The sequence below is a fragment of the Prionailurus viverrinus genome, chromosome C2 (assembly GCF_022837055.1).
Source record: "Prionailurus viverrinus isolate Anna chromosome C2, UM_Priviv_1.0, whole genome shotgun sequence".
Lineage (NCBI taxonomy): Eukaryota > Metazoa > Chordata > Mammalia > Carnivora > Felidae > Prionailurus > Prionailurus viverrinus.
Genome location: NC_062569.1, coordinates 52,206,865 through 52,234,517, shown reverse-complemented (window position 1 = coordinate 52,234,517; position 27,653 = coordinate 52,206,865). Strand labels below are relative to the sequence as shown.

The window sequence follows — 27,653 nt, the reverse complement described above, 5'->3', positions numbered from 1 at the left end:
AAAAGGAAAACCTTTGGGAGAATGAGGGGTTGGGCCAAATGGGTGAAAGGGAAAGGGAGATACAGGCTTCCAGTCATGAAACGAGTAAGGCACAGGAATAAAAAGCAGAGCATAAGGAATATAGTCAATGATATTACAATACCAATGTAATGGAACAGAGGGTAGCTATACTTGTGGTGAACACAGAATAATGCATAAACCTATCAAGTCACAAAATTGTACACCTGAAACTAATGTAGCATACTCAAAAATAAAAACTAAAAAAATTTTTTAAAAACTTTTGGGTTGGCACTTAACCCTCATAAATACATAACTTCTAAAAGAAAAAATGTTTTACCCAAAAAAATTGAAAGTTTTTTTGACCTAAAAAAACATATGAATACTAAAGAATGCTACTCTCATTACTAAATAAGTAAAAATTATAAAAATTACCTTCTATCATATGAATGAGAGCGAGGCTGAAGATCTCTGGACCAAGATCTTGACTTTGACCTTGATTTCCTTCCACCTTTCTTTCGGCTATATGTTCTACTATCTGAAGAACTACTTGAAGATGACCGTCTACGGTGTTTCTTTTTTCTCTTGCTTCTGCTTTCTTCTTCAGTATCTGATGACCGGCGTCCCATTTCTGTAAGTGTAAATTCAAAGAAAATTTTTTCTAGCATAATGGCACAATGGATGAAATTTAACATAATAATATTTGTAGAACTTTGTAAAAATTTAAAAAGTCATGGGGCGCCTGGGTGGCGCAGTCGGTTAAGCGTCCGACTTCAGCCAGGTCACGATCTCGCGGTCCGGGAGTTCGAGCCCCTCGTCAGGCTCTGGGCTGATGGCTCAGAGCCTAGAGCCTGTTTCCGATTCTGTGTCTCCCTCTCTCTCTGCCCCTCCCCCGTTCATGCTCTGTCTCTCTCTGTCCCAAAAATAAATAAACGTTGAAAAAAAAAAATTAAAAAAAAAAAAAAGTCTTAAAGTAAAATTTTAAATGTACCTGGCACTTTGACAAGACATGAGAAGTAGCTCTAGTATAGTCTTCAAGAATTATCAATTGTTTTTACAATTTATGAACAATTTAAATTTGTCCATAATTTTTTCAAAACTCTCTCTAAAGAGTCAATTCTGAGAACGGGATACGAATATAAATTATTATAAATTTTCTTATATTTTAAGTTGCACTTAGCATCAATTATACGCTGAGTTAGGGATAAACCATTAATCCTTGCACATTCCCTAAAGATAAAAAATATTTTACTACCTTTTATAGTTACATTTTTCTAACTAAAAATACTAAATTTTTAAATAGATAAAACCTCATTAGTTATCAACAAAGTACAAACTGAAACAATGCAAAGTACTAACGTTGATGAGGTTATTGTTAAGTCAGTCAACTCTGCATACTGCTAATTCCTATATAAAGTGATGGTATAAATCTTTCTAGAATGCAATTAAGCAGTAAAAAAAAAAAAGAGTCACTAAAATGTTGATTTTTTTGACAAAGCAATCCTACTTCTAAGAATATATCTGCAAAGTTTTTCTTAAAAGGAAGATATATTCATGAAGATATTCATTATAGCATTATTAAAACCATATCTCCAGAGACTATACTTTAACAAAATATGTACATATGAGTAAGAGCAAAAATGAAAATAATTTATAATATTGAAGCGATGAAACTGGGTAATTGTTTTTATTTTACACTATTTTCTATATGGCTATAGTAATGTTTGTATATTTAGTAAGCAAAAGAAAAAAAAAATACAGAAATACAACTTTTTTATTCTTAAGAATTAACTTAGGGGCGCCTGGGTGGCTTGGTTGGTTAAGCGTCCGACTTCGGGACTTTGGCTCAGGTCATGATCTCACGGCCCATGAGTTCGAGCCCCGTGTTGGGCTCTGTGCTGACCGCTCAGAGCCTGCAGCCTGTTTCAGATTCTGTGTCTCTCTCTGTCTCTGCCCCTCCCCTGTTCATGCTCTGTCTCTCTCTGTCTCAAAAATAAATAAACGTTGGGGAAAAAAATTTTTTTTTTTTTAAATAAAATAAAAAAAGAATTAACTTAGTTGAGGGGCGCCTGGGTGGCTCAGTCGGTTGGGCATTCGACTTCTGGCCCAGATCACGATCCCGCACTTTGCGGGTTCAAGCTCCACATCGGGCTCTGTGCTCACAGCTCAGAGCCTGGAGCCTGCTTCAGATTCTGTGTCTCCCTCTCTCTCTGCCCCTCCCTTGCTTGCACTCTGTCTCTCTGTCTCCCAAAAATAAATATTTTTTAAAAATTAAAAAATAAAAAAACAATTAACTTAGTTGAGGGGCACCTGGGTGGCTCAGTCAGTTAAGGTTCCGACTTTGGCTCAGGTCATGATCTCACAGTTTGTGAGTTCGAGCCCCACGTCGGGCTCTGTGCTGTCAGCTCAGTGCCTGAAGCCTGCTTCAGATTCTGTGTCTCCCTTTCTCTCTGCCTCTCCCCGACTCACACTCTGTCTCTGTCTCTCAAAAATTAATAAATGTTAAAAAAAATTAAAGAATTAACTTAGTTGATAAGAAGCTTCCTGTCTTAAAGTCAGCCTTTAGTCTCACACACAATCGCATTTATTTTACTAAAATAGTTATTAGCTATCTTTCAGTGTCACATAAAAACAAGATCCATCCTATGTGATGGTTAAGATAAACAGTTAATGGAGCAGATAAATAAATCTCATAATTCCCTTTAATATTTATTCAAAATAAGTTAATAACATTACTATGAACAAAGCACTGTGTTAAATTACAGCTTTGTTTTCAGAATGGTCAGGAAAGCCATCCCCTCCCTGACTCTAACACAATACCACCTGAAAGTTGAAAATCACAATACCACTTGAAAATCGCTGTCAGGACTTATTCAAAACATCAAGCTATTTACCTAGGGCCAGAATTAGACTTTAAATATAGTTCTGAACCTCCAAGTTGTTCATAGTTCTAGTATTTTACAGTTAAAATATTGGGAAGACTTGGTTTTGAAACTTTCAGTAAATCACTTGTAAATCAAAGCCAGTTTCCTCACTGAAAAATGAAATTGCACTGGCTAACGATCATGACCCTTTCCAGCTTCCAAATACTATAATTATGAAAGTATACATATATAGACCGTATAAATGTACATATATACACACTTAAATATCCACATATATATACCCATTATATATAACATGTAACCACGTCTGTGTGTATGTGTATTTTCACTAAAGAATGTTACATAATTGCATGATAACAATCACCTAAGTCTTCCTATTTCCTGTTTTTTTTTTCTTGTTTTCATCTTTAGACAGTTAATGACGTTTCTTTGCCCACAAATAACCATTTAAATTAAGATGAGTTTTTATGATAATCTTATCTGGTTAAAAAAATACTAAAATGAGCGTGAAAGGATAAAGAAGTACAAATTCACAAGGATAAAGAGGCTAGAAGAGAAAACAACAGGAACAGTAGACAAGATATGTCAATAAATTTTTAGCAAATGAAAACCAGATGGAGAATTTAGAGCTAAGAAAGTTGAATATCAAGCAACTGCAGAAAATTCCAACAAGAGAAAGGCCAATTCACGTAGCAAAAATCAGAAAGGGTCAAGAATTTGAGACACCAGATACCAGAGCAGGCACAATGGGTCATGAGACTAAAATACAGAGAATTAGTTGAAAATGTAAAAGAAGTAATCTCCCAGGTCCTCCCCCATCCAAACCATATAAGTAACTACTCCTCTCCAGTCCCAGCAGGAAAGATGGTTTATTTTAGGAAAATGATGAAACAATGAAGCACCAGGTCCAGGGTAAAAGAGGGCAGAAAGATGCTAAACTTAAAGATGCCAAAGTTAAAGGAAAATGAAGGTTTATAATCTAATGGTAAATACTGCAGCACTCTGTGTACTTGGATCCAAGAATTCTGGCAGAAGATTCTTTACAAAAACTGATAGGTAGCCAAAAAAAGGTAAATAAATATTTGAAGGTCCTCTGAAAAAAAGGCCAGGCCCTTACCCAATCACCCTTTAACCAAACCCACCAGTTAACAAGTCCAAATCTTAAATGATAAACTTTTCTCCGTAAACTTTTTTGTTGTTAACCTTTTAGTGATTATACAACAAAAGATAACCAATCACATGATGAAAGCCTTCATCATAAGAGACAGAACCAAAACAAAAAGAAAAAAAAAGCAACTTTTAGTAAACAGGGAACATGCAGAAAAAATCAGTTAATATCCTCAGAAACATGAGATGATCCCGCAAACAAGAATAGGAGGAACATCCAAAGAACAGGAAAGCTTGAAATTCAAACAAATGATAATTTGTTGAGAACTTTTTTTTTTTAATGTTTATTTATTTTTGAGAGAGACAGAGACAGAATGCGAGTGGGTTAGGGGCAGAGAGGGAGGGACACACAGAAGCAGAAGCAGGCTCCAGGCTCCGAGCTGTCAGCACAGAGCCCGATGCGGGGCTTGAACTCACGAGCTGTGAGATCATGACCTGAGCCGAAGTCGGACGCTCAACCTACTGAGCCACCCAGGCACCCCAAACAAATGATAATTTGTAATAAAAAATACAATAGTGTAGGGGCTCCTGGGTGGCTCAGTTGGTTGAGCGTCAGACTCTTGATTTCCGCTCAGGTCATAATCCCAGGGTCATGGGATGGATCCCAGCATAGGGCTGGAGCCTACGTAAGATTCTCTTTCTCTCTCCCCCTTTGCCCCTCTCCCCTGCTCATGTGCACACATGCTCTCACTCTGTGTCTAAAATAAAAACAACAACAACAACAACAAATCAATAGGGTTAGAAGATAAGGTCAAAAGACTTGAAGAAAGTAGAAAGAAAAAGAAAAAATAGGAGGTGGGTGCCTGGCTGGCTCAGTCTGCAGGGCATGTGACTTGATCTCAGGGTTTTAAGTTTGAGTCCCACATTGGATGTAGAAATTACTTAAAAATAAATTATTAAAGGGGCGCCTGGGTGGCCCAGTCGGTTGAGTGTCCAACTTCGGTTCAGGTCATGATCTCGCAGTTCATGGGTTCAAGCCCCACGTCGGGCTCTGTGTGGACAGCTCAGAGCCTGGAGCCTGCTTCGGATTCTGTGTCTCCCTCCCTCTGCCCCTTCTCTGCTCATGCTCTCTCTCTGTCTCTCAAAAATGAATAAACGTTAAAAAAAATTTAAAAAAAAAAGGAAATAAAAGAGGATCAACCCAGAAAGTTGGATATCCAATGAATATGCATTCCATAAAAAAAAAAAAAAGGAGGGGGAGAAAAGAGATAAAAATATCCAAAGAATAATTCAAAAGAATTTCCAGAATTGAAAGACATTGCTTTAAATCCCCAGGACAATGAAGTAATAAAAGACATACACCAGATATATCTCAGAAAAATTCAGACACCAGCCATATATAGAAGATCCTAGAAACTTCCAAAGAGAAATAAATGGGGGGAATCACAAAGGGCTTCTCAACAGCAACACAGAAAACAAAAAGCACTTGCCTTCACAAATCTAAGTGAAAATGATTTTCAACCTGTCTATATTAAGACCCAATCACTGATGTAATAACAGATCAGAATAAAGACACTTTCAAATATGCAGTCTCAAAACTATACCTTGCACTCACCCTTTCTTAGGAAGCTACTAAACGATGTGCTCCACCAAAAGTAGAGAGTAAACCAACAAAGATGACCCAGATTCAAGAAAAAAAAAAAGAAAAAAAAAAAAAAAAAAACCTAACACTAGACACAGGTGAAAAGTCCCAGGATGATTACAGGCCTAGGTATAAGAGATATATCAATGAGCAAGTGACAAAAATCCTTGCCCACTATAATAGCAATTCTCAAAATGGAGTTAGTAGACCTTTGCAGGTCCCTAAGACCCTTTCGGGGATCCAAGAAATCAAAACTATTTTCATTATAATATTGAAACATGATTTCCCTTTTTCACTGTGTTGACTTTTGCACTGATGATGTAAATAAAAGCAATAGTAGGCAAAACTGCTGGAGCCTTAACAAGAATCAAGGCAATGGCATCCAATTGTACTAGTAGTAGTCATTATATTCTTCACTGCAACACACAGTTTAAAAAAAAAATTTTAAGGCAGTTTCACTTAAGAATGTCCTTGATAAAGCAGTAAAAATCATTAATTTCATTAAATTTCAGGGGTGCCTGCGTGGCTCAGCCGTTTGAGTGTCTGACTTCAGCTCAGGTCATGATCTCACAGTTCGTGGGTTCGAGCCCTTCATCAAGCTCTGTGCTGACAGTTCAGAGCCTGGAGCCTGCTTTGGATTCTGTTTCCCTCTCTCTCTGCCCCTCCCCTACTTGCACTCTGTCTCTCTCTCTATCAAAAATAAATAAACATTACAAAAAATTTAAATTTCAACCCTTGAGCACACATCTTTTTAATATTCGGTATGATGAAATGGGAAATACACTTACCTGCTGCTGCATACTAAAGAATAATGGATACCTTGAGAACAAGCATTTGTACAAATGAATTTCAAATTGAACTAGCTTTTGTCACGAAACACCAGTTTTTAAAAAGTTTACTAGAGAATGTGCGAGACAGCGTGCATGAGCAGGGGAGGGGCAGCGAGTCAGAGGGAGAGAGAATCCCAAGCAGGTTCTGTGCTGTCAGCACAGAGCCTGACATGGGACTCAATCTCACCAACTGTGGGATCATGACCTCAGCCAAAACCAAGAGTCAGACGCTTAACCAATTAAAGCCACCCAGGTGCCCTAAAACACTATTTTTAAAAAAACTAACCATGATTATTCAGACTTGAGTATTTGGCAGACATCTTCCCAGAAATGAACGAAGAGTCTTTCACTTCAAGGAAAACTGACATTTGTTGCCAACGATAAAATTTTAGCTCTCAAGCAAAAATTAGAATTTTGGACTTGTATCCACCAAGAGAGACTGACAGCTTCCCAGTTGCTAAAGATTTCTCTGATGAGATCAGTAGTGATATTAACAAATGTGAATTTTTAAAAATTACATAATAAGGTAAAAATCTAGAAGATATGCATAACTCAGTGAACCATTATTTTCCCAAAGGCCCACTCATGATGTCACAGAATCCATGACAAAAATCCACTCACAGTGTAAGACGAACCAAAAGATTTTAATGTAAGTCACTGATATGGCTTCAAATATCAGATTGCAACCAACCTTAAGGAAACTACTACTTGTCAGGGTGCCTGGGTGGCTCAGTTGGTTGAGAGTCTGGCTTTTGGTTTTGGCTCAGATCATGATCTCACAGTTTGTGACTCTGAACCCCACCCCACACCAGGCTCCACACTGACAGTGCAGAGTCTGCTTAGGATCTTCTCTCTCAAAGTGAATAAATAAACTTTAAAAAAAAAAAAAAAAAGAAAGAAAGAAAGAAAAAAGAAACTACTACTTTTCATGTTTTGGTGTGGTATCAAAGAAGTAATTATCTGAAAAGGCTATTAAAATACTTATTTTTCAAATACCATATCTTTGTGAATCCAAATTTTCTCCCTATACGTTAATCATAACAACTCATCACAACAGACTAAATGCAGAAGCAGATGTTAAGAATACAACTGTCTTCTATTAAGCCAGACATGAGAGATTTGAAAAATGGAAAATAATGCCACTTTTCTCACTAAGTTTGTTTTGGAAAATAGTTATTTTTCATATCAAATGTGTTATTTGTTACCATGTAATGGGCTTATTATTTTACGTGGATTAACACTTCAAAATTTTCTAATTTAATTACTAGTAAGGCAATATTTATAGATACAGCCCACATAGACAAAAGTTCTTGGGGTTCACCATAATTTTCAAGGGTATAAAGGAATTCAGGGTATGTGGGTGGCTCAATCAGTACAGCATCTGACTCTTGATACCAAGGTCATGAGTTCAAGCCCCACGTTGGGCATGGAGCCTACTTAAACAAATAAATAGAGTTGTAAAGGAATCCTAAAACTAGAAAGTTTGCCATTCTCCACTCTTGCCCAGCTTATTAAGTCCCTATGTAAGGCATAAAGAAGTAGAAAGAACATGACACAGATCTAATTATGTACCTTGCTGTTGACTGGAAAAAAAAGAAAGAGAATAGGAGGTGGGTATAAATTTTCCTTTAATTTCAAACAACATAATGCACCCCAGTAGAAGAATGATTACATTTAACCCAGAAAAGTTACTGAAAGATACAAAATCCTTCCTTAGAGGAACTAAGTAAAAGAAAGTTCAAAAACCATGTCACAAAACTATGAATGTATTTTCAAATAACACATTTACATTTCAGAAAAATTCCACTAGAGTATAATTAATCAAGAGATATCAAAAGCCACTATATTTCTTTATTACAGTTAGCTTCAAATATTTATTCAGAAAAAGTGAACACTAAAAGCAAATAAGAGAGATCCAAAAATTGTCTTCTCTATCAATGACAGGTTCTGAAATCGTACTCACCACCCTAGATATATACTTACCTCTGGATTTTCATCTCATTAGCATATAATTGAAAATACTTACTCATGAGTACTTACTTACTCACGTTACACACTCCTAGTAAGAAAGAATTCTTTATACTTAACTCCGTCATTAAGGTACAGTACATGTAAAACACATTAATAACTCTTTCTAAGAAGGGCAACAATGAATTGAGCAGAGATCTTTAAGAGTCCCACAAGCTAACAATTTTTCAATCTATCTGTAAACAGACAAGGCAAGTACATGAACAGAACTCATACAGCTCTTGGTTTTCTGTCCTCCCTCTATTTTCTAGTACTTCCTGGTTGTAGTCTCTTGGTTGTAAACCTTACCCAAATACTCCCACTACAGAACTGAAACCAGGACAGGTAAGGACTACAGCAGGACATCAATTCACAAAAACATCTCATTGTAAAGTTTAAGTGACTAACTGAAGATGTGAAGCCAAGATGTGCTCATTCAAAAGACAGCTCAAGGCATACACAAATAGTTCCTTTGTCTAGTTATTAAAAAAAGTACAAAAAGCAATTAACCTTTCTCAGAAAACATGCAGTTAGAACAAAGATTCCTAGAGGATATGACAGTTTATTTCTCCACAGTTCTATGACAGTTTAGTTTCTCACTCATTCATTAGTATATCAATCTTTTTTATCTTGGGCACATGGCAAAAAAAAAAAAAAAAAAAAAAAAGAAAAAAAGAAAAGAACAGGCATGTCAATGGGAAATCCACCTCAAAGAGGTAAAGTAAAAAAAAGTAAAAATATCATTTTAGCATAGGAAGAAATCTGCAAACAAGTACAGAATCATGAAAAAACAGTGAAAAAACAGAGGTAAAATTCTAATTTGATATAAGAAAGCAAAATTCAAAAGAGATACAGAATTGTCAAAACACTCCTCCATTCACAAAAAATTTGCTGACTAGCATCTTTTTTTTTTTTAAGTTTATTTATTTTGTGAAAGAGAGCATGAGTGGGGAAGAGGCAAAGAGAGAGGGAGAGAGAGAATCCCAAACAGGCTCCGTGCTGTCTGCATAGAGCCCAACTCGGGGCTCAAACCCACCAACAGTGAGATCATGACCAGGGCCAAAATCAAGAGCCAGAAGCTTAACTGACTGAATCACCCAGGCGCCCCCTAGCATCTCTTTTTTAAAAAAAACATTATCAGTCATAAATATTTCTCCCCAGTGGTTTGAAAGGAAAGCAGAAAATATATCTATACATCTACTGTAACAATCTTACTACACAACTTTTCCAACTCATAACACAACTCTTTGCTAAGAGTGGTGGAGTTGGTATGGCCAATCAATAGCTGCCTTTATTTTTTTTTTTTCTATTTCCAACATTTTTAGCTCTCTTATTGAAGAACATACAGTAGTAAAGTGTTACCACTTAGCAGGAAATCTCCTTTGCCTGCAAAGAAAGTGAATACATATAGACTCTAAAGCTGGAGGGGATACACAGTTTCCCCACAAGGTTGCACCTATCATATCTGTTCAAATCCTTAAACCTGACAACTCTGCATAACTCTTTCTCTTAGAGCTTTTATGTCTAAGTCCAAAAATGACAGCTGGAATACTGTTTTGTAACGCAAAATATATTTGAATTTATTTGAATACCTAGTACCTAGTCAGCTGAAACTCTAATAGGTTAGTGGTAATTCTGAAAACGCAGTAACAAAAAATTTAGGCTTGCAATGTACATTTAAAGATATATAACCTCTGAGATAGAAATTACATTAAGGTTGACCTAAAATCATGAGCCGGCAACACGTATAAACAGTGCATTATAACCGCTCACCAAAGTAAACAGAGCTGAAGGGTAGCCATGTGCTCTTACTCTATGACCAGCAGGCCACAAATTCTGAAGTCAAAGAAATAGAGGCGAATAAGGTGAATAGATTCATATGTTAATAAAGTTAAGTCTATTTCACCTAAGCAAGAGTGCGAGCCAGGAAGGGGGATAGACATTGAAAGAGCAGGTGGATCTAAAGTACCAACAGCACAGTGAGTGGGGCACAGTGCACCAGGTGCCAGCCTCCCTCTCGTTCCACCCTACCTAGAGCTAGTGACGAAGCACCAACCACACAGAAACCCAAAGCACTGATCTAGGACCAGGCACTGGGAATGGAGAAGGAGGTGTGGCGGGACTAGGGGGTGAAGGAGGAATGGGAGGAAGAGCTGGTTAACTCTCCCTCACCACCTCCAGACCAAGGGCCTAGCTTGAGGCCTGCGACCGCACGCAATCCTACAGCCACCCACCACCCAGCACCCAGCACCCACAGGCCCCAGCTCGGACCTAAAGGGTCAGAAAGCGCCAGGTGCGGGGCGCATGCGTACTGTGCCGCTCAGCACGCCTCGCGGCCGCCACCCACCACCCCCTCCACCCCGACTCCACGCCGCCTTCCCAGCGGACTACGCCAGGCCCCGCGCCGCCTCAAGCCTACCAGGGCCTCGGAACCGCGCACCCGCAGGCGCCGCCTCCCGGGCTACCGATGCGGGAATCACCTGGGTCCGGGCCTTCGGTCTCAGGCCTCGCGTTGACTTGCAGGCTCCACAGACCTAGAAACGTTCCTTCAAATCTGGGCGCCGCCGGCGTCCTCCGAACTTGCTTCAGTTTAAGCTCACCGCCTTCCTGGTTCCAGCGCCAGGCAGCGTCAGCCGAGCTTTCGAGTGCATCGATGGAGGCTACCAGAAGTTAGAGGAGTGCCGAGAGAGTAGATTGTCACGCCGCCAATTTTTTGTTTGGTGTTGGGTTTGCGTGCTCGCTTATTTGATTTTCTTCCACCCAAAAGCAATAAAGGTGGAGACGGAAGAGTGTTATTGCCTTAGTAATCGTCGTTATCGTCTTAGATAATCAGTAAACAAATCTGAATCGTAGGAAGTTAATGTTTAAGACACCACACGTAGCAAAATTGGTTATCTCACGCTAGGGGAGGAGGAAACTAGCCTAACGATAATAAATCATGGGTGTGTGTCTGTGTGGAGTCGTGTGTGATTAAATTGTAATGATTTATTTGCAAAAATGCATTAAAATCAGTGTTTCTTCTACCTGAAGGTGAAGGCATTCACAGGTTGGGTGCAAATTAGTTTCTCACATTAAAGTTAACTGGTTAGTGGAGGAATGGGAGAAGGCTGCCCGAGGCAGAGAGAGAAGGTTTCTTCCGAAAGAAATTAAGTGTACATAGGGTTTTATTGTTATTTAAACGAATGGAAATTACAGCGATTCAGCATTTTCTGTAACTCACACTACATTATTTATCTGTAATAAACGGTGAGAAAGTGAATAAACTCTTGGCCTTGGTTTGGGTCGACCGTGAGAACAAACTTATAACAACTGATAGATATCGAAGCTACAGTTTTCCGCTGACGATTTGAGAGGGTGAAAATCACTTTCACGAATATATTTCTCATAAATGACTGTACCTTAACTAACCAGTTTTGAGAAGCCGTTTTAAAACTTAACTACTACATTACATGTTTATTTTAAACAATTCAAGAGCTGGGCGGACCCTTGGGGTCCTGAATTTTATTGGAACCTGTGTATCTGTCTGCAGGCTGTCTACCGAACTTTATTCAATGTTTTTTTTACCAAAACAACATTTTGAAATATCCTGTCTCCAGAAAATATTTTCATCTAATGAAACAACATAATTAAACTTCATGAACATTTATTAGTATATGATTTAAAACCTTGTCGTTGTTGTTTAACTAAACTTCCCTTGGGCCAGTGGGGATCTGTGATGAGACACAGCAGATTTCTCATAGCTCCATCTGGTATCAACACCATTATTCCTAAATATATACAAGGAGTCAATATGCCAGCAAAATCTATGGGAAAATCTATTTGGTGTCTGAGCATTCCCTGTTTACCTTTAAAATGGTCATTTTCCCTGAACCTCAGTAGATGCAATTTAAAAAGTAACTACTGAGTTTCCTAATCCCTTGCCAGACTTCTAGTAGTGGTTATGTTGGGGCTGTTTGCGAATACGTTTTTAACACCTCAGTTTCAGAGCCATTTGAGCAAGACATCCATTTAGCTGACCCCATTACTGGTCATTCTGCTAAAAAACCTTAAAAACGGATTTTCATAAAGGATTAAAGTTTTATGGTTATTCCCCTCTGACAATATCAGAATTAAAGTGGTTATAAATAGTAAATCAAGACTAAATGTAAAATCATATTTCTAAATTCATATAACTTTGGAAAATGTATTTGAGTCCCTTTTGTAGTGTGATACAATAAATGCAAGCAGTCATAATTCCTTAATACCTAAAAAGTATTGCTATTGGAAACTTAAAGATCTTAATTATTTCTCCTAAAAGCAGCAATAAATGTTTTAAGAAGAACAAAAGATAACTTCAGAATTCAAGAGAAAAAAAGGAAAAGTAACATTTCTAAGAAGTATGATTTCCATTTTCCTTAAATTCACTAAATGTGAACATTTTAATCTAAGGAGTAGTATAGTATGACAAAGATACTCTATGTGTATATGTTCTAGAACTGCCAATACATTATAACTGTGTTCTCTTTTTACAAATGATTCAGGTTGCTTTGACTATAGTTCTCAAATTATCTGTTAACTTTGTGTTCACAACTTAACCGATGGGCAGAACTATACATATCAAAGTTCTGTAATTGCTTTTATTTTTACTGAGAGCATCAGATCCAATAAGATGAACATGTTACCTTTAACATCAGAAGAAAACCTGCACTAATATTCATACTACTTGAAAATGTCCCCCAGCCATGCTTGAAGAGATGTACTTGTTTATGCACTCAAGTAATTACAACTTTCCGTATGTAAATATTCTTGTGATATATATATATATATATATATATATATACACATATATAGCCACATTACTCATAGCAAGCTTTGTCCTGCACAATATAGACAAATGGCTCAGTAATATAGATGTTCCTTCCACATAACAAACTAATTCGGTGAAAATAGTCCAGGAATAGAATTTTAAGTTGTAGCTTTGACAGAGAGAGAGAGAGAGAGAGAGAGAGAGAGAAACCTTTCTCCCAGTAAACCTCTCTTTTTGAATAGTCCACGATAAATAAAATTAGATGGGGGGGGGGGTTAAGCAACGTGATTTTTTTTTCGAACTCTAAGAGGGACAATCATTTGCTTTTCAAAATTAGGAAATTACTGTTGATTTTTAATGTTTCTGGGGATGCTAAAGAAGAACTCCTGTAGTTCATTGTGGGAAGGGTCCGGCTGCAGGGAGTTGTAAGGGAGAAGGGGTCAGGATCCTGAGACCCCAAAGAGAGAACGAAGTCAAACTGTCCTTGACCAGGCGCTAAGGAAACACTTTAAAATGAAATCTGTCAGGGAACAGCTGCTCAGGAAACGTGTTAAATAGGCTGGCCCGAGTTGGGTTTGTCCGTAGAGGTGTCGGCTAGGGCTCTAAGATGCGAGTAGTGGGGTGAATCACAAACTCCCCGGGGCAGGAAGCTTAGTAAAGATCCAGGCTCAGCTCTCGCTGCAGGCCGGGAAGCCCCTATAGGGAGCCGCGCGGGTCTGGGACGCAGTAGAAGACCCTGACTCTGAGCAAGCTTGTGAACGCAGGTTGCCGGACTGTGTGGGTGGGAGGGTGGGTGAGGAGCGGGGGTGTAGGATTGGGACACAGAGTCAGGATACGGAACTGGGGTGCCCGGCGCCTAACGCTGGTCAAGGAAGCCCGGCTGCAAAGCGGGGCGGAGCAGTTGCGCTGCACCCTGACGCGGTGAGAGGTTGTAGGGTCGGTTGCGGAGTCCGGGTACCCGACTGACTCCAGCAGCCGCGCACTTGTCAGTTTCCTCTTGGCCACGCCCCGGCGGAGTAGGTCCAGCTCCCCAGTGTTTAACTGAATCGTGACACCAACGCAAAATCCACGCCTAATTAAATTAATTAGGGATTCTCGTCAACCCTGGATTAATGGCCAAGAGCACAGGCGGCCGAGGCCATCTGAAAACCCGGACGGCCTGGGACCGGCCTCCTCTTCCCGCCCCCTCCCGTCCCCTTCACTGCCCTCCCACTCCAGCTCCAGCCTGCCTGGACTCCAGCCTCAATCAATCTCAATCTCTCTCTCTCTCTCTCTCTCTCTCTCTCTCTCTCTCTCTCTCTCTCTCAATCTCTCCCTCTTTCTCCCTCCCTCCCAACCCCCAATCTCCCACCCCCAGGTAGTGGTGCGGGTGCTTCCCCAGGAAGGGGCTCCCTCCGAGTTGCGAAGGGGAGGTAATTTACTCAGAACAAGGGGCCGCCTTTGCGAAGTATAAATAGTGAGACTTCAAGCGCAGCATTGCTATCAGATCTGAACTCTCCGCAGGAAGAATTGTCAAAGATCTTAACATTGAACAAGCGCGCTCCGGCAGGGAAGCATCAGTTCCCATTTCCCTCCGGCGGCCCCCGCCCCTTCCCTCTTCCTCCTCCTCCTCCTCCTCCTCCTCCTCCTCCTCCTCCTCTTCTTACTTCTTTTTCTCCTACTTCTCCTCTTTCTTCTTTCTTCTCTTCTTTTTCTTCTTCTTCTTCTTCTTCTTCTTCTTCTTCTTCTTCTTCTTTTTCTTCCTCCTCCTCCAGCTCCTCCCCCACCCCCTGCCCCATTGATGTGTTATTATTGGGGGGGCTGGGGCAGTAAAAAAAGAAGAAGGAAAAAAAGAGCGGGGCTCGGCTGGGAGAGGTTGAGCGCGGAGCTGACCGGCATCGGCGGCGATGGAAGAACTTACGGCGTTCGTCTCTAAGTCTTTTGACCAGAAAGTGAAGGAGAAGAAGGAGGCGATCACGTACCGGGAGGTGCTGGAGAGCGGGCCGCTGCGCGGGACCAAGGAGCCGACGGGCTGCACCGATCCCGGCCGCGACGACCGCAGCAGCCCGGCAGTCCGGGCGGCCGGCGGAGGCGGCGGCGGAGGAGGAGGCGGAGGCGGAGGCGGAGGAGGCGGAGGAGGTGCAGGAGGAGGAGGAGGAGCAGGCGGAGGAGCTGGAGGAGGGCGCTCTCCCGTCCGGGAGCTGGACATGGGCGCCGCTGAGAGAAGCAGGGAGCCGGGCAGCCCGCGGCTCACCGAGGGTAACGGCCTAACCCCCCAGCCGCGGTTCCCCTTCCCGCCTTCCTGACTCCTCTCGGGCGGGAGAGGACCCCGAGGCCCAGCGGGGAGAGGGGCGGGACGCGGAGCGGGCCCTTGGACCCCAGCTCTGGAAGCTAGAGTGATGATGGAGGGGTGGGAGTCCGGTGGTGTGCACGGTCGTGGGTGGGGTCCGAGTGTGTGTGAAGAGGGGGGGGCGTGGGGTTTGCGCGCGCCCTTCTCGGATGCTCTCGCTATTCCCATTCCACTGAAGCGCATTTCACCAGCCAGAGGATGGGCCCGCAACCCAGACGGCCCGCGGGCGGATGGGGAAGTTCGGTGGGCCCGGCTGCCGCAGGGGTGCTGACAGCAGCTGGGCCAGGCGGCAGGATTCTGGTTAGCATCTAGCGCCGAGTTTGCGGGAGCCCCTTTCCTAGGCCTGAGAAAGAAAGAAAAAGAGAGGAAAGAGAGAGAGGGGGAGGGAGGGAGATTTCACCCTGGGGTCACCCCCGGGTTTCGGGCCACGGCTAAGATCCGCTCGAACTCCACGAAGATCCTGGATCCTCGGATCCTGGAGGTCAAAACTTCCCATTCTCTTTGAGCTGTTACGATTGAACGAGGCCGAGGCAGGCTAAGGTCCAGGCTAGGCTGTTTCTCTCGGGAGACGCTTTAGGCTCCCTTTTTTGGGGATTGGTTTTTCGGTATTTACACAATTGCATTACTGTTTCGAATCATCTCTGGTTTCGTGGGGGGGGGGGGGGGGGAGGGAATCCTTCCGTGCCAACAAAGTGTTAGGAAATGGCTTTATCTAAATGGTGGGGCGTCCTGTACCAATTCAAAAGAATTCAACAATAAAATTAATTTGGCACTCGGTGCCTGCAGTAACTGGTGTGCTGCCATATTTTTCCAATTAAGAAAATATGTGACATGCGTAGAATCACATATTTAAGCAAGCAATTAAGTTGTTTATAACACGGTCTGTTCCTGTTTAGGCCAATAAATGGAAATTTGGGGGCGAAATCGAGATTATATTAAGTCTATTAATCAACTGGAAATGTGGACATCTTTCTCTTTGAAGCTCCAAAAGTTTGAGAGGCATCCATCCACTGTGGATAACACGAAATACACAAAGCCTTCTCACCCCTTTGGCAGAATCTGAAGGGTGTTTTTCGTGTTTAAATTTCATTACAATATCAGTGGAAATATTTTCTTATTAACTTGGCCCCTAATGTTTACTATAATGTTACCTGCTTCCTCCCCAGTGGAAGGACAAATGTCCATAAAACGAACTCTGAGAACAAGAAATGTGGGCAACACCTAAAATCACCGTAGCTAGAATGCTAGACTGGGCTCGGATCTAGAGGCTCCTTCTTCCCCCAGACCAGGCAGCAGGTCCTCCTAAATTTGAAAAGTATAGCACCGTTGTCGGGCGGCCCAATGCAGGCTCCCCTGCCTGAGTCCGCAGCTCCAGGCCCTGGGTACACCAGCATGTCGCATCGTGCGGTTAGGGTCACAACCTGGGCAGAGGTAGTCCTGGAATTGTTGATTTCCAAGCTCAGGACAAGTATTAATTTTTCTGCAGGCCGGCTCTTCCGGAAATGATTTTTAACACCCATGCTGATCGGGATCCTGGGCTAGGAAGAACTACAAACAGCCTCGACTATCCAAACTCAGCTTTGACACCTTAAAAACCCAAGGTTCCGACTCAGGCGCAGAGCATGAAGGTTCCAGAGGGCAGTTTATGTTGATATGTTGATATGGGGGCTTTCCTGATCACTGGCCCTTACTCTCATGTGTGTGTGTGTGTGTGTGTATATATATATGTATATGTATATATACACATACATAAAATCTCCCTCGGTTGACTCTGTATGCTCACGTTCGCAGAGCTCCTGTTTTTAAAGGGAGAAGGAAGGACAGTATAAAGTAGCAACGGGTGTGTGCAAATCCAGAGCAGAAAAATGCATATTTTATTAAACAACCGAGCTGCTGGATGCATGAAAAGGCTTTGAGCAACCAATAGAAACCAAGGATCACGAATGTTCCGCTTGAACCTGTTGATCTCTGTGGGTTTAAGCGTTTAGGGTCGAGTCTGTCTTTCCAATGGGGAGAGAGAAGGAGAGAACAGAGGCAGCGGTCTGTTTCGCGCGCCACCGGAGGCTGGTTCTCCGCCTCTCGCCTTTTGGCCTGGCGTGGGCGGCGAGCCCTTCAGGCCGCCAACATGGCGTGGGCGCCTCTTGTCAGGCGTCCCGTGTCTGGCGTGGGGGATAGAGACTGCCTGGCCACCCGTGGGCTGTCAGCAGGGTTGGGCTCGTACCCTGGGTCAGCACCGAAAGCCCGGAGATGCGGCTCTCTGTGCCGCACAGCACCCGGGTCTTGTTCTGCCGCCGCGACCCTTGGGCCCAATTGTTCCCAAATTAGAGCAGCAAGTTTGAGAGAAACAGAGCCAACGGAGGCCAGAGCTGGCCTGAAAATGGCCCAGCGCTCTGGGAATAGCCGGTGAGAGGCCAGTGCATGGCCTCGCCGCGCCCTTCTGCCCTGACCGGGTTCTGTGCCTGGCCGGGTGCGGCGCTCTTGATTTCTGGTGTGCTTGGCAGGGTGTGAGTGGTAGAGAGGGTGAGTGGAATGCATTTGGCGTTCGCGGGGGAGGGCAGGGGACGGTGGAGTGCACAGTGAGGAGGTGAGTAGGCTACAGTTGCGGAGGGTTGTGTGGGTGAATAGCTGAGGAAGGGCGGCCGGCCAGAGTTGATCTTTCACGTCTCCAGATTCCTCTTCCTCGGGGTAGGGTGAGACAGTGGACAGAACTCCGGGAGGGGGCAGGATCCTCCATCCTTTTGGAGACAAATCTGGTAACAGGATTTGCCGTGTTGTTTTTGTCCGTGTGTGTGTGTGTGTGTGTGTGTGTGTGTGTGTGTGTTTCCGTGTGCGCACGTGGACATTCGCGTGGCCCTACTTGTGGTGCCCCCTCCAGTGTCCCCAGAGCTGAAGGATCGCAAAGAGGATGCGAAAGGGATGGAGGACGAAGGCCAGACCAAAATCAAGCAGAGGCGAAGTCGGACCAATTTTACTCTGGAACAACTCAACGAACTGGAGAGGCTTTTTGATGAGACCCACTACCCGGACGCTTTCATGCGCGAGGAACTGAGCCAACGGCTGGGGCTGTCCGAAGCCCGAGTGCAGGTACCTAGCTGTGAGGAGGTCAAGGCAGGGCCCGGGGAGTGGAGGAGGGGCACGCGTGGAGGAGAGGCCGCTTGGGGGACATACAGCGAGGGCGCAGCGGGTTCAAGAACCTGGAGTGAGGTGAGAAGGAAAAGGATGGTATTTACTAGAGGTCCTATTTTCCAAAGTAAATCTTTGTATTATAGCCTACCCCCCCCCCCCAATCCCAACATATGTTCCCAGCAGAAGAAAGCTGTGCTGGGCTTGCTCCCAGAGTTTCTATAAACCACACCCCCACCCCCCTCTCCTCACGATGCCTTTAATGTGGTTTAATCCTAATGGGCCTACTTTTATAAGCCTTAAAAAAAAATCCCACAGAAAGCGTTTTATCTTCTGGATGCCTTAAAAGTTACAACGAATATTTTGTTCGCCTGAGTTGGTTTTCCTTGAGGGTCTGCTCCGGGGTCTAGGGTTGCCAAGCGGATATGCCAATTAGGTTTATAGATGTACAGACTATAAAGAAAATTAGCAACTGTTAAGTGCGGAAATTTACAGTTTGCCGTTAGCAGTCGATCTCAAACTGTGTGTAAAACAGTAAAGCAGTAAATGCATTTTGGTCACTCTTTGTTCCTTCACTTAACCTGACAGCAAACCTGAACCTACAGAAACTTGATTTTAAAACAATTCACATATCTTAATATTGGCATTCCCAAAGTCCAACACCCAACAAGTGCCTTAACGTGATGGAGTTAGGGTTGGAGCAGGTTTTCTTTACTGGTTTGTGGGGGTGAATATAATGGCAATAGGCTTTGGGGGCATTCAAGGTGGAAAATTATGTACATACATGCATGCATATCCTTCTAGTTTTATGGAGAAAACATTTAAATGTTTCAGATTGTATTTCCGCTCAAATAATAAACTAGAAGAAAATGATGGTCATTATTTGTTTGAACACATGGAGCAGTTTTAGGCCTGAACATCTGCAGCTGTTACAAAGTATCACTGTAACAGATACTCCCAGGGTCTCTGGGCGCAGAGACCACCATCTGCAGCAAACTATGCAATTCTTATGGGGCTTCCCCGCATCTTGTAATAGGATCAGGACAAAAACAGAGCAGTCACGTTGAAGGGGAAAAGTAATAATAGGCTGCCTTGGTCATCACAGCCGTCAATAGAAGGCTCTGCTCTTCTTTTTTAAGCCTCTCCTGCTTTGCTGTGTGTACTGAAATCTCTAGGGACTCAGCAACCCCTTAAAGACATGATGATAATTATTACAGTTATGAGCATTAGTATCGCAGTTCCAACTCTTCTAGGGGAAAAAAGAGGCAAGAAGCCTCAGGGCATGTGAGTTACACAAAGGATGCCACCCTGGCATGAAATCTACCCTTCTATTACACTAAATGGCAGGGGAATTTTTGAAGATTTACATTGACTATGACACGGCTTTCAAAAACAAGAAAAATCTCTGAAGCACTATTTTTCTTTTATAGTTTTTTTTTCAAACCTTAATTTGTGAATCAGTCAATATGCTGTATTATTGGAACATAATGCTGTATGACTGGAGTGTAAAAGCAAGGTTTATATGAATTTTTAAAAATCTGTCATACTGCCTTTAAAAGTTGGCAAGTTTATTTAAGAAGGTGATATCTGGGAGAAGACAGTATCCAGGAGTTACTTGATTCATACCCCATCCCCTTTTCACAGCATGTTGTTCTTTTTTTTTTTTCTCATAAGAAGTGAACTTTATTGCTGGTCTTTATTTTTTCATACTTTTATTTAAATTTTAGAGTTATTTTCTGGATGCGTCTCTGCTACCCTAACTGCTTTTTCTATAGAAGCAAATTAGATTATCATGATAATAGCACAATTATGCTGCAACTGTGTTACACTCTGCTGCACAGAGGAACAGAGAAATTCTAAACTTCTTTGTAGTGAGGCTTTTATGACACTAATTACCTCTTCCCCCACTCTTATCTTCCTCCCCCCACAACCAAAAAAAAAAAAAAAAAAAACCACACACAACAAACCCAGAGTCACTATTTGCTTTGGTGTTTGGTTTTTCTTGAAGATGAAGCTAATTAATATTACAGGCTATTAATGAGCACATTCTTCTCAGGTCTTACTGGGCAAACATCTAAACCCATTATCACATTGGTATCAGGTATCAGGGAGAGTTTTAGGCCTTGGGGACTGTGTAATGCAGAAAGATGAAACCAGGACTAATAGTAATTTATCAAGAAACAATTTATCTTGCAAAAGTCTATGAAATCTATTTTTGCTGTTTACTTGCATTATTTGACTTTGGAAATTGAGAGTGTTTTTTATAATTCAAATATTGCTTGCTGTATCTCTCAATCCTTGACTAAAAAACTATTCTTTTGTCATTGTACTCTGGTAATTAAAAGAAAATGTTGGAGTTCGTAACACCTAGGCTTTATTTTGTTTTTCCAACTTGTAGGTTTGGTTTCAGAATCGAAGAGCTAAATGCAGAAAACAAGAAAATCAACTCCATAAAGGTATGCTTCTCAAAGAAAATCATATTCTCAGTAAAAAGAGAATTGGGTAATGTCATTACACAAAGTCAGAAAGAAACTTCTAAAATAAAATCATGGTATTTATTTAAAAATCTGCTCTGAAGGCAGTTAATGAAAGTCCTAAAGTTTGGGAGTAAATTACATTTATTTTAATTATGGCAGCAGTGTAGGAAGATAACTGTCCAGTTCCAGAGGAATTAGTTCTGTCTTAGTATCATTTGGAACCCTGGAAAACAGTGCTGGAAATATTAACCTCATATTATTGTGTTTTGTTCCCCATTTTTTAAATAGGTGTTCTCATAGGGGCTGCCAGCCAGTTTGAAGCTTGTAGAGTTGCACCTTATGTCAACGTAGGTGCTTTAAGGATGCCATTTCAGCAGGCAAGTATAGCCCGCTTTCAACCTGTTTTTAACTGTAAAAAGACCCGGATGTTTGCTTGAATTGTTGAATATACCTTCTCTCTGAGTCCCAATGTTGGTGTCCATGCAGTTGAAGAATAATTTTGAGATGATATAGTGGATTCACTCCCCTTAAAAAAAAAAACAAAAACCCTATACAATGTCAAGGGCCTACGTGTCTAGTCCTTTCTGTCCTCATGGGAAACCTGCAGGGGCCTGAGGCCAGCAACCGGTCCTTTAAAAATGCACTAAAGATTGCACTTGGGGAGAGAAAGGAAAAGCCTTTTGATTAAGATTTTGTCAGATCCAATACAGAGGTAAGTCCTCAGGTGTTTTCTAAGGCAACTTTCTAAATATTTTTCTAAGTATTTCTTACCCCTTAGTCACATTAAATGTGTCTGGCAGAAGAAGAGTAAATAAATAAAAGTACTTCCAACTCAGACTTGATTTTTTAAAGGTGCCTCTGCAAACAAAGCTTCATCTCTAGTAGAGAGGGAAGCCTTGGTCTTCCCAGGGATGCCCTGCCTCTGCAATCCCTTTCTTAGGTATAAAGAAACCTTTAAGACTACATTTTAAAAGGACAGCCTGCAGCAAAGATTTAATCCTGGGAAATCCCAGTGCTCTAAACACCCCTGCTCTTCAAGCCTAAGGGCGAAAGCCTTACCCAACCAGTGCCTGACCTTGCCCATCCTTAGCCAGGACCCCTGCTTGGTATGGCTGTGAAGTCGTGAATTAGCTCTCAGTTGGTAGCACCCTAGCTCTCAGCTGGCAGTCTCCCCTAGACTGGGGAGACACCTGGGCTTACCCATGTATTGACGGTTAGTGTTAGGGAGATCTTAGCTCTCTTGGCACCATAGGACTCTAGCATCCTGATGCTAGGCTTTTGAAGCAAGGAGAATGATTGGAGAAAGAGAGAGTGGGATCTTAAAAGGAGACCCTTACCACTCATAAAGTGATCTGCAGGCCTGCAGCACCAGCACCACCAGGGAGGCAGTTAGAAAGGCAGAATCTCAGGTCCCAACGCAGACTGTCTGAATCAGAATCTGCATTTTAACAAGATCTGCATTATAACAAGGCTGATTGTTACAGCAGTAAATGTTGGAAGTACTAACAATTGTGCCAGTTGTTATGAAGATGAATTAATTTCCCTAAGTAACAAGGAAAAGTTTTACAGTTTGCTTGTTAGCACTTGGTTACTTGTTAGTGCTTTAGTGGGGTAAGGGATGTATGATGGCATCGAGAGAGCCTTTCCAAATTACCTTTCTAATTTTGAGGAGGGCTATTAACACGATAGCAAGGTTGCCCTCTGATGGGCCCAGCTCCTGAGAGGAGCGGCCACATTCCTGCAGATAGGAGTCCCTCAGGGCCCAGGGAGATAAGGTGCTGAGCGAGTTGCAGAGACTCTGGCGCACAGGAATATCCCAGATTCAGTAACAGACTGAGGAGGTCAGCCAAACGCCCCTTTCCTGTCCCTAGCCCCAGCCTTCCCCCTCGCCAAGCTGGACGCCGTTAATGCTCTGTTTCTATTCTGTTGTCACCCTAGGATAGTCATTGCAACGTGACGCCCTTGTCCTTTCAGGTTCAGGCGCAGCTGCAGCTGGACAGCGCCGTGGCGCACGCGCACCACCACCTGCACCCGCACCTGGCCGCGCACGCGCCCTACATGATGTTCCCGGCGCCGCCCTTCGGACTGCCGCTGGCCACGCTGGCCGCTGACTCAGCCTCCGCCGCCTCCGTGGTGGCTGCCGCCGCCGCCGCCAAGACCACCAGCAAGAACTCCAGCATCGCCGATCTCAGACTGAAAGCCAAAAAGCATGCTGCCGCCCTGGGTCTGTGACGCCAACGCCAGCGCCAACGTCGCGCCTTCAGCGCGGCGTGCACCCTGCACACCCTCCGCGCCTCGCTGCTTTTCCGTTTATCCCCCACGGATCTCCGGAACCCACCCTCTTCCCGCCCCGCTGATCACCCTTTGCCCCCCTCCACAACCCGGACTTGGAGGGCGAGACTCCGCGCGGGACCCTCGATGCCACTAGGCGCAGCAGCTCCGTTGCTCCTGACCATTCACTTACCCAAGGGCATAGAATTCGGCTTCGTAGGGGCAAGTTTTCGGGAAGTCTGGAGAGAGACTGAACAAGGGAACGCTAGGACAGCGGAGTGTGGCTCAAGGCAAAGCTGCAACGATGGATTCTTGAGTAGAAATAAAAATCCTGTTAATAAAAAATGAGCAAAAAAAAAAAAAAAAAGTAGAAAAGACAAACCAGAGAGAAAAAAAGAAAAGGGGAACTTATTGCTATTTGGCAGAAGCTGAAATTGGAGAAAGAATCAAGGAACAAAAACAAATTTTAAAAATTAAAGTATTTTATACATTTAAAAAATATGGAAAAATAACCCGGACGAATCTCGAGAGAATGGGGAGGGGGGGGTACCAACTTAAAGTGTATGTTTTTTTTTTTTAAATGGGCTGAAAAGGCAAAACAGAAGGAAGAGGTATACTTATTTAAAGAACTAAGGTTAAAAAAGTGCGCAGCTGGGAAGTTCACAGGTTTTGAAACTGACCTTTTTCTGCGAAGTTCACTTTAATACAAGAAATTTGATAAGAGAGGCGGGCCTCCTTTTACGTTGAATCAGATGCTTTGAGTTAAAAACCACCACGTATGGAAGAGTAAGAAGAGGGAAGACAGTATACAAAGCGAGGAGAGGGAAAAAGATGATATTAATACAAAAAATGTTACCACAGACAATGATTTATCTGAGAAATTATTGTGGCAGCACTGTCCAGACTGCTGACAGTAAATTCCGGTTTTGCATGTTACTTGTATTCCATTGATGGTGTCTCCCCGCTCCCTGCTTTACTCACGTGCACTTACTCCATTTTCATCTTCAGTATGAAAAACAATACCAAAAGCATCTGGAAATTGATATATCTCAAATCTATATTTTTTGCCCCGTCTTTGATCCTGTCGGACAAAAGAAAAAGGTCGGAAGGGAAAAAAAATTTACACTCTGTCCCAAGAAGACGGAGGCGGGCAGAAAATGTGGGGAAAGGAAAATGAAAAGAAGACCAAATGAAATAAAAAAGGTACAGCGCCTCCCACGGCTCCTAGCACACAGTAGGCGCTCAATCAGTGTTAGTCCCCCCTCCCTCCTTTCTTGTATTCCCTCCTGCTGATTTCCTGATGTCCTGTTTGAGAACCTTGCTTTATTTCCCCCCTCTCTATCCTGTCACACTCACCTTAAATAACACCCAACTAGATACAAGCAGTAGGTTTGTGTAAAATATGTTGATACACACGAACAAAGTTTATTTTGGCTATAATGTGTGAACTGATGGTTGACTTTCAACATTTGCATTTTATCTCACAAAGGTGTATATTCAAGTAATTTTGTTTGTTTCAATTCATGTAGCTATTTAAACTGGGATACCCTGGACTAAGCAATCTGTATCCCAATCACTAGAAAGCCTCCTTAGTTGTGTTTTTGTTTTTTTTCTAATTTACAAGAAAGAGGAAAAGCTCTTTTAACTGAACTTCGGTATGCGGTTGAGCTTTGTAACTATTTGTTCTCCATGAAAACAAAGTTATTTATATTTGCCATATTTTTTCTAGTGTATTAAGTTATTTTAAACAAAAGAAGATGCTGTTATTTCATGATGTGTTGTTGGTACAAAACGTTTCGGTTTCACCTCTGTTAAACCTTTTAAATAAGTGCCAAGTTATTAATTGAAGACACTTTGCCGATCAATTGAATGAAAATAGTATTGTTTCATTTGATGGGGTTCGCGTCATCTTTGTTCCTGTTACTATTAAACTATCCGGGATAGTCTTTCCTTCTTCCTTTTTTGATTAATGCGTATCTATCTCTCGAACACATCAACTTAGAAAAGCGCTTGCCTCTGCTTCTACGTGCCGCTATTAAGAGGCGATGAGAATGGTGACTCTCGAAAGCGCTGAGCGCACCCCCCCCCCTTTTTTTTATATCCACCCAGAATAGAAACAGAATTGATTTTACACCAAATCAATAAAGGAGCAGATAGTATGTAAAATAATATGGAATAGACTCCCCAAGACAAACTCTCATTCTTCTATTTAATTTCACCCTTGTAGTTTAATTTCACCCTTGTAGTTTTTCGGGGAACATTTTGGGGAGAAAGGGAAGCGGGATCACGCGGTGCAAAATCCACCTGGGTTAACTGTGGCACAACAGACACTCGACCCCAGGTCGCTGACCCTCCCCAAGCAAGTGATGAAGGTTTGGGAGTAGGGTAAAAGCCGTGAAGGGAACGGGGCTCCAGGGAGGGCCACCTCCTCTCCAGTTTAGCGCTTTGGCCCAGGCAGATTTTTCGTTGGTTTAATTTAGGAAAAGGTAGAAGCAAGGACCCAGTTCAGGAAAAGCCAGGTCCCAGAGTCCTTAGAATACCCAGGATCCCCTCCCTTCCTCCCTCCTACCTCTCCCAGCCCCCTCCTCCCGGAAGAAGGCTCACTAGTAAAACCCGAAAGCGCTGCCTATTTAGCGTAGAGACTGTGAAGACGCGGGCCTGGTCAGGCCGCGGACAGGACCATCCCTTCCAGCACGGGCTCTTGGGATGGGGGGCATCCTCCGCGAAGATCGAGGGTGTCCCGAGGGTCCCTTGGGGGCCCCTTTGGCCCGGAGGACGCGTAGTGGAGACCCCCCACCCCTTGGACAAAGTCCCGCGAGTTCCAGTGGTGCTCCCGTCGTCCCTACTCGGCCTTCTCCCGGGCTGAGCTCGCACTCAAAGCTGTTCCTTGGGTGATAACTTTATATTTATCTTTGTAGCTTTTAAAGACCACTGACCAGCACTTGGGCCGTATTCCGCTTCCAGGCCTCGCAAGTCTCCTAGTTGACAAGTTGACAGCTCTCCTGGCTGACCTCAGTTCTCATAATAAACATCTGCCTAGGGGCGGGGTGCACTTGCAACGGCCGCGCCTAGCCGCCCGCCCTCGCCCAGTGGCCTCCGGCGAGCTCCCGTCCGCGCCAGGGGCCGGGGGTCGGAACACGCAGGCTCCCAGCCCCAGCCCTACTGCAGCCTCCGACACGGGTTCGGACATTTCTTCGGGCACCCCAAGGGAGGTCGGAGGTCACGGGAGAACTTGGAGCCGGGGGTGGTTAGCGGCTCCGTCCCGGGTCAAGCCGGCCGCGCGGCGGACGCGAAGCCCAGTCCGTCCCCGCAGCCGAGCTCTGGGGGAGTCTGGGGTCAAAGGGGGAGGTGCGTCTGGGCCCAGGCAGGCGAGGCCCGGGGCACCAGGATGCGGGCGCGGCAGCGCGGCCTAGGTCGGACCCGAACGTCGCCGGCGGCAGGAGAGGGGTGGGCTGGGCGCCGAGCCCCGCGGGGGCCCGGCCCGGCGGGCGTGGGGAAGGCTAGGAGCTCGTGGAGGCGGCCAGGCCAGCGAGAAGGGCCAAAGTTCCTTGGCCCGGTCGGCGGTACTTGAGCTTGGGCGCGGCCTGCGGGACCCAAGCGTCAAGGGTGTTCGCCCTCCCAAGACTCTGCAAGGGCCCAGGCTGCCTTTCCTGGCGAGTCCGGGCCGCGTCCCTCGGGCCCAGCCTCCCACGCACGCTCAAGCTGGGCCCGCTTTCCACCCACGCCGCGGCTCAAACTCTCAGGCAGGCGCCTGGGTGTGTGAACGCGAAGTTCCAAACTCAGGGTTTCCAGAGCCTCTTTGAGAAGGCGCCCGAAGTCTTCGCTTTAAATTCAGATGAGGCCCAACATGCACCGTTGTTTTGGTAGAAATTCGATAATCCTAATAAATAATAAACATTTTGCCACTCCCTCCCCCGCCACCCCCCAGATCTTTCACACGAAGGTGTGCAAAACCTTCCCAGGCTACAAAATCCCTGATTGGGGAAAACTCAGTTAAGAGAGATTATTCAAGATATCGTTAGTGTTGAGGAATTTAGGATACAAGAGGGTCGGTAAAATCGGAGGCCTTTGCTTGAAGCTGAAATGATAAATATCTAGTTTGAGTTTTTCCCCAGACTTCGAACTTTGTAGATCTTCAGATGGTAATACTTTAGTATAATGCAATGCTCAAATTTCGGAACTATTTTGATTTCTGAAAA

The 27,653-nt window shown here is 43.6% G+C and overlaps 2 protein-coding genes across 2 annotated transcripts in view; one reads left to right on the top strand and one right to left on the bottom strand.

The window, feature by feature from the left end:
* Nucleotides 1-15,335, bottom strand: part of RSRC1 (arginine and serine rich coiled-coil 1) — a 427,744-nt gene extending 412,409 nt beyond the window's left edge. The window contains exons 1-2 of the mRNA XM_047875829.1: nt 15,216-15,335; nt 433-628 (exon numbers count right to left, since the gene is read on the bottom strand). Of these exons, the coding sequence (XP_047731785.1) occupies nt 433-626 (194 nt within the window). The 5' untranslated portion in view covers nt 627-628; nt 15,216-15,335. The remainder of the gene's footprint in view (nt 1-432; nt 629-15,215) is intronic.
* Nucleotides 15,014-25,385, top strand: SHOX2 (short stature homeobox 2). The gene is made up of 5 exons (XM_047875830.1): nt 15,014-15,492; nt 18,459-18,667; nt 21,105-21,162; nt 21,472-21,560; nt 23,158-25,385. The coding sequence occupies exons 1-5, from the start codon at nt 15,141-15,143 to the stop codon at nt 23,413-23,415; spliced, it is 966 nt and encodes a 321-aa protein (XP_047731786.1). The 5' UTR covers nt 15,014-15,140; the 3' UTR covers nt 23,416-25,385.
* Nucleotides 25,386-27,653: the final 2,268 nt, after the last annotated feature.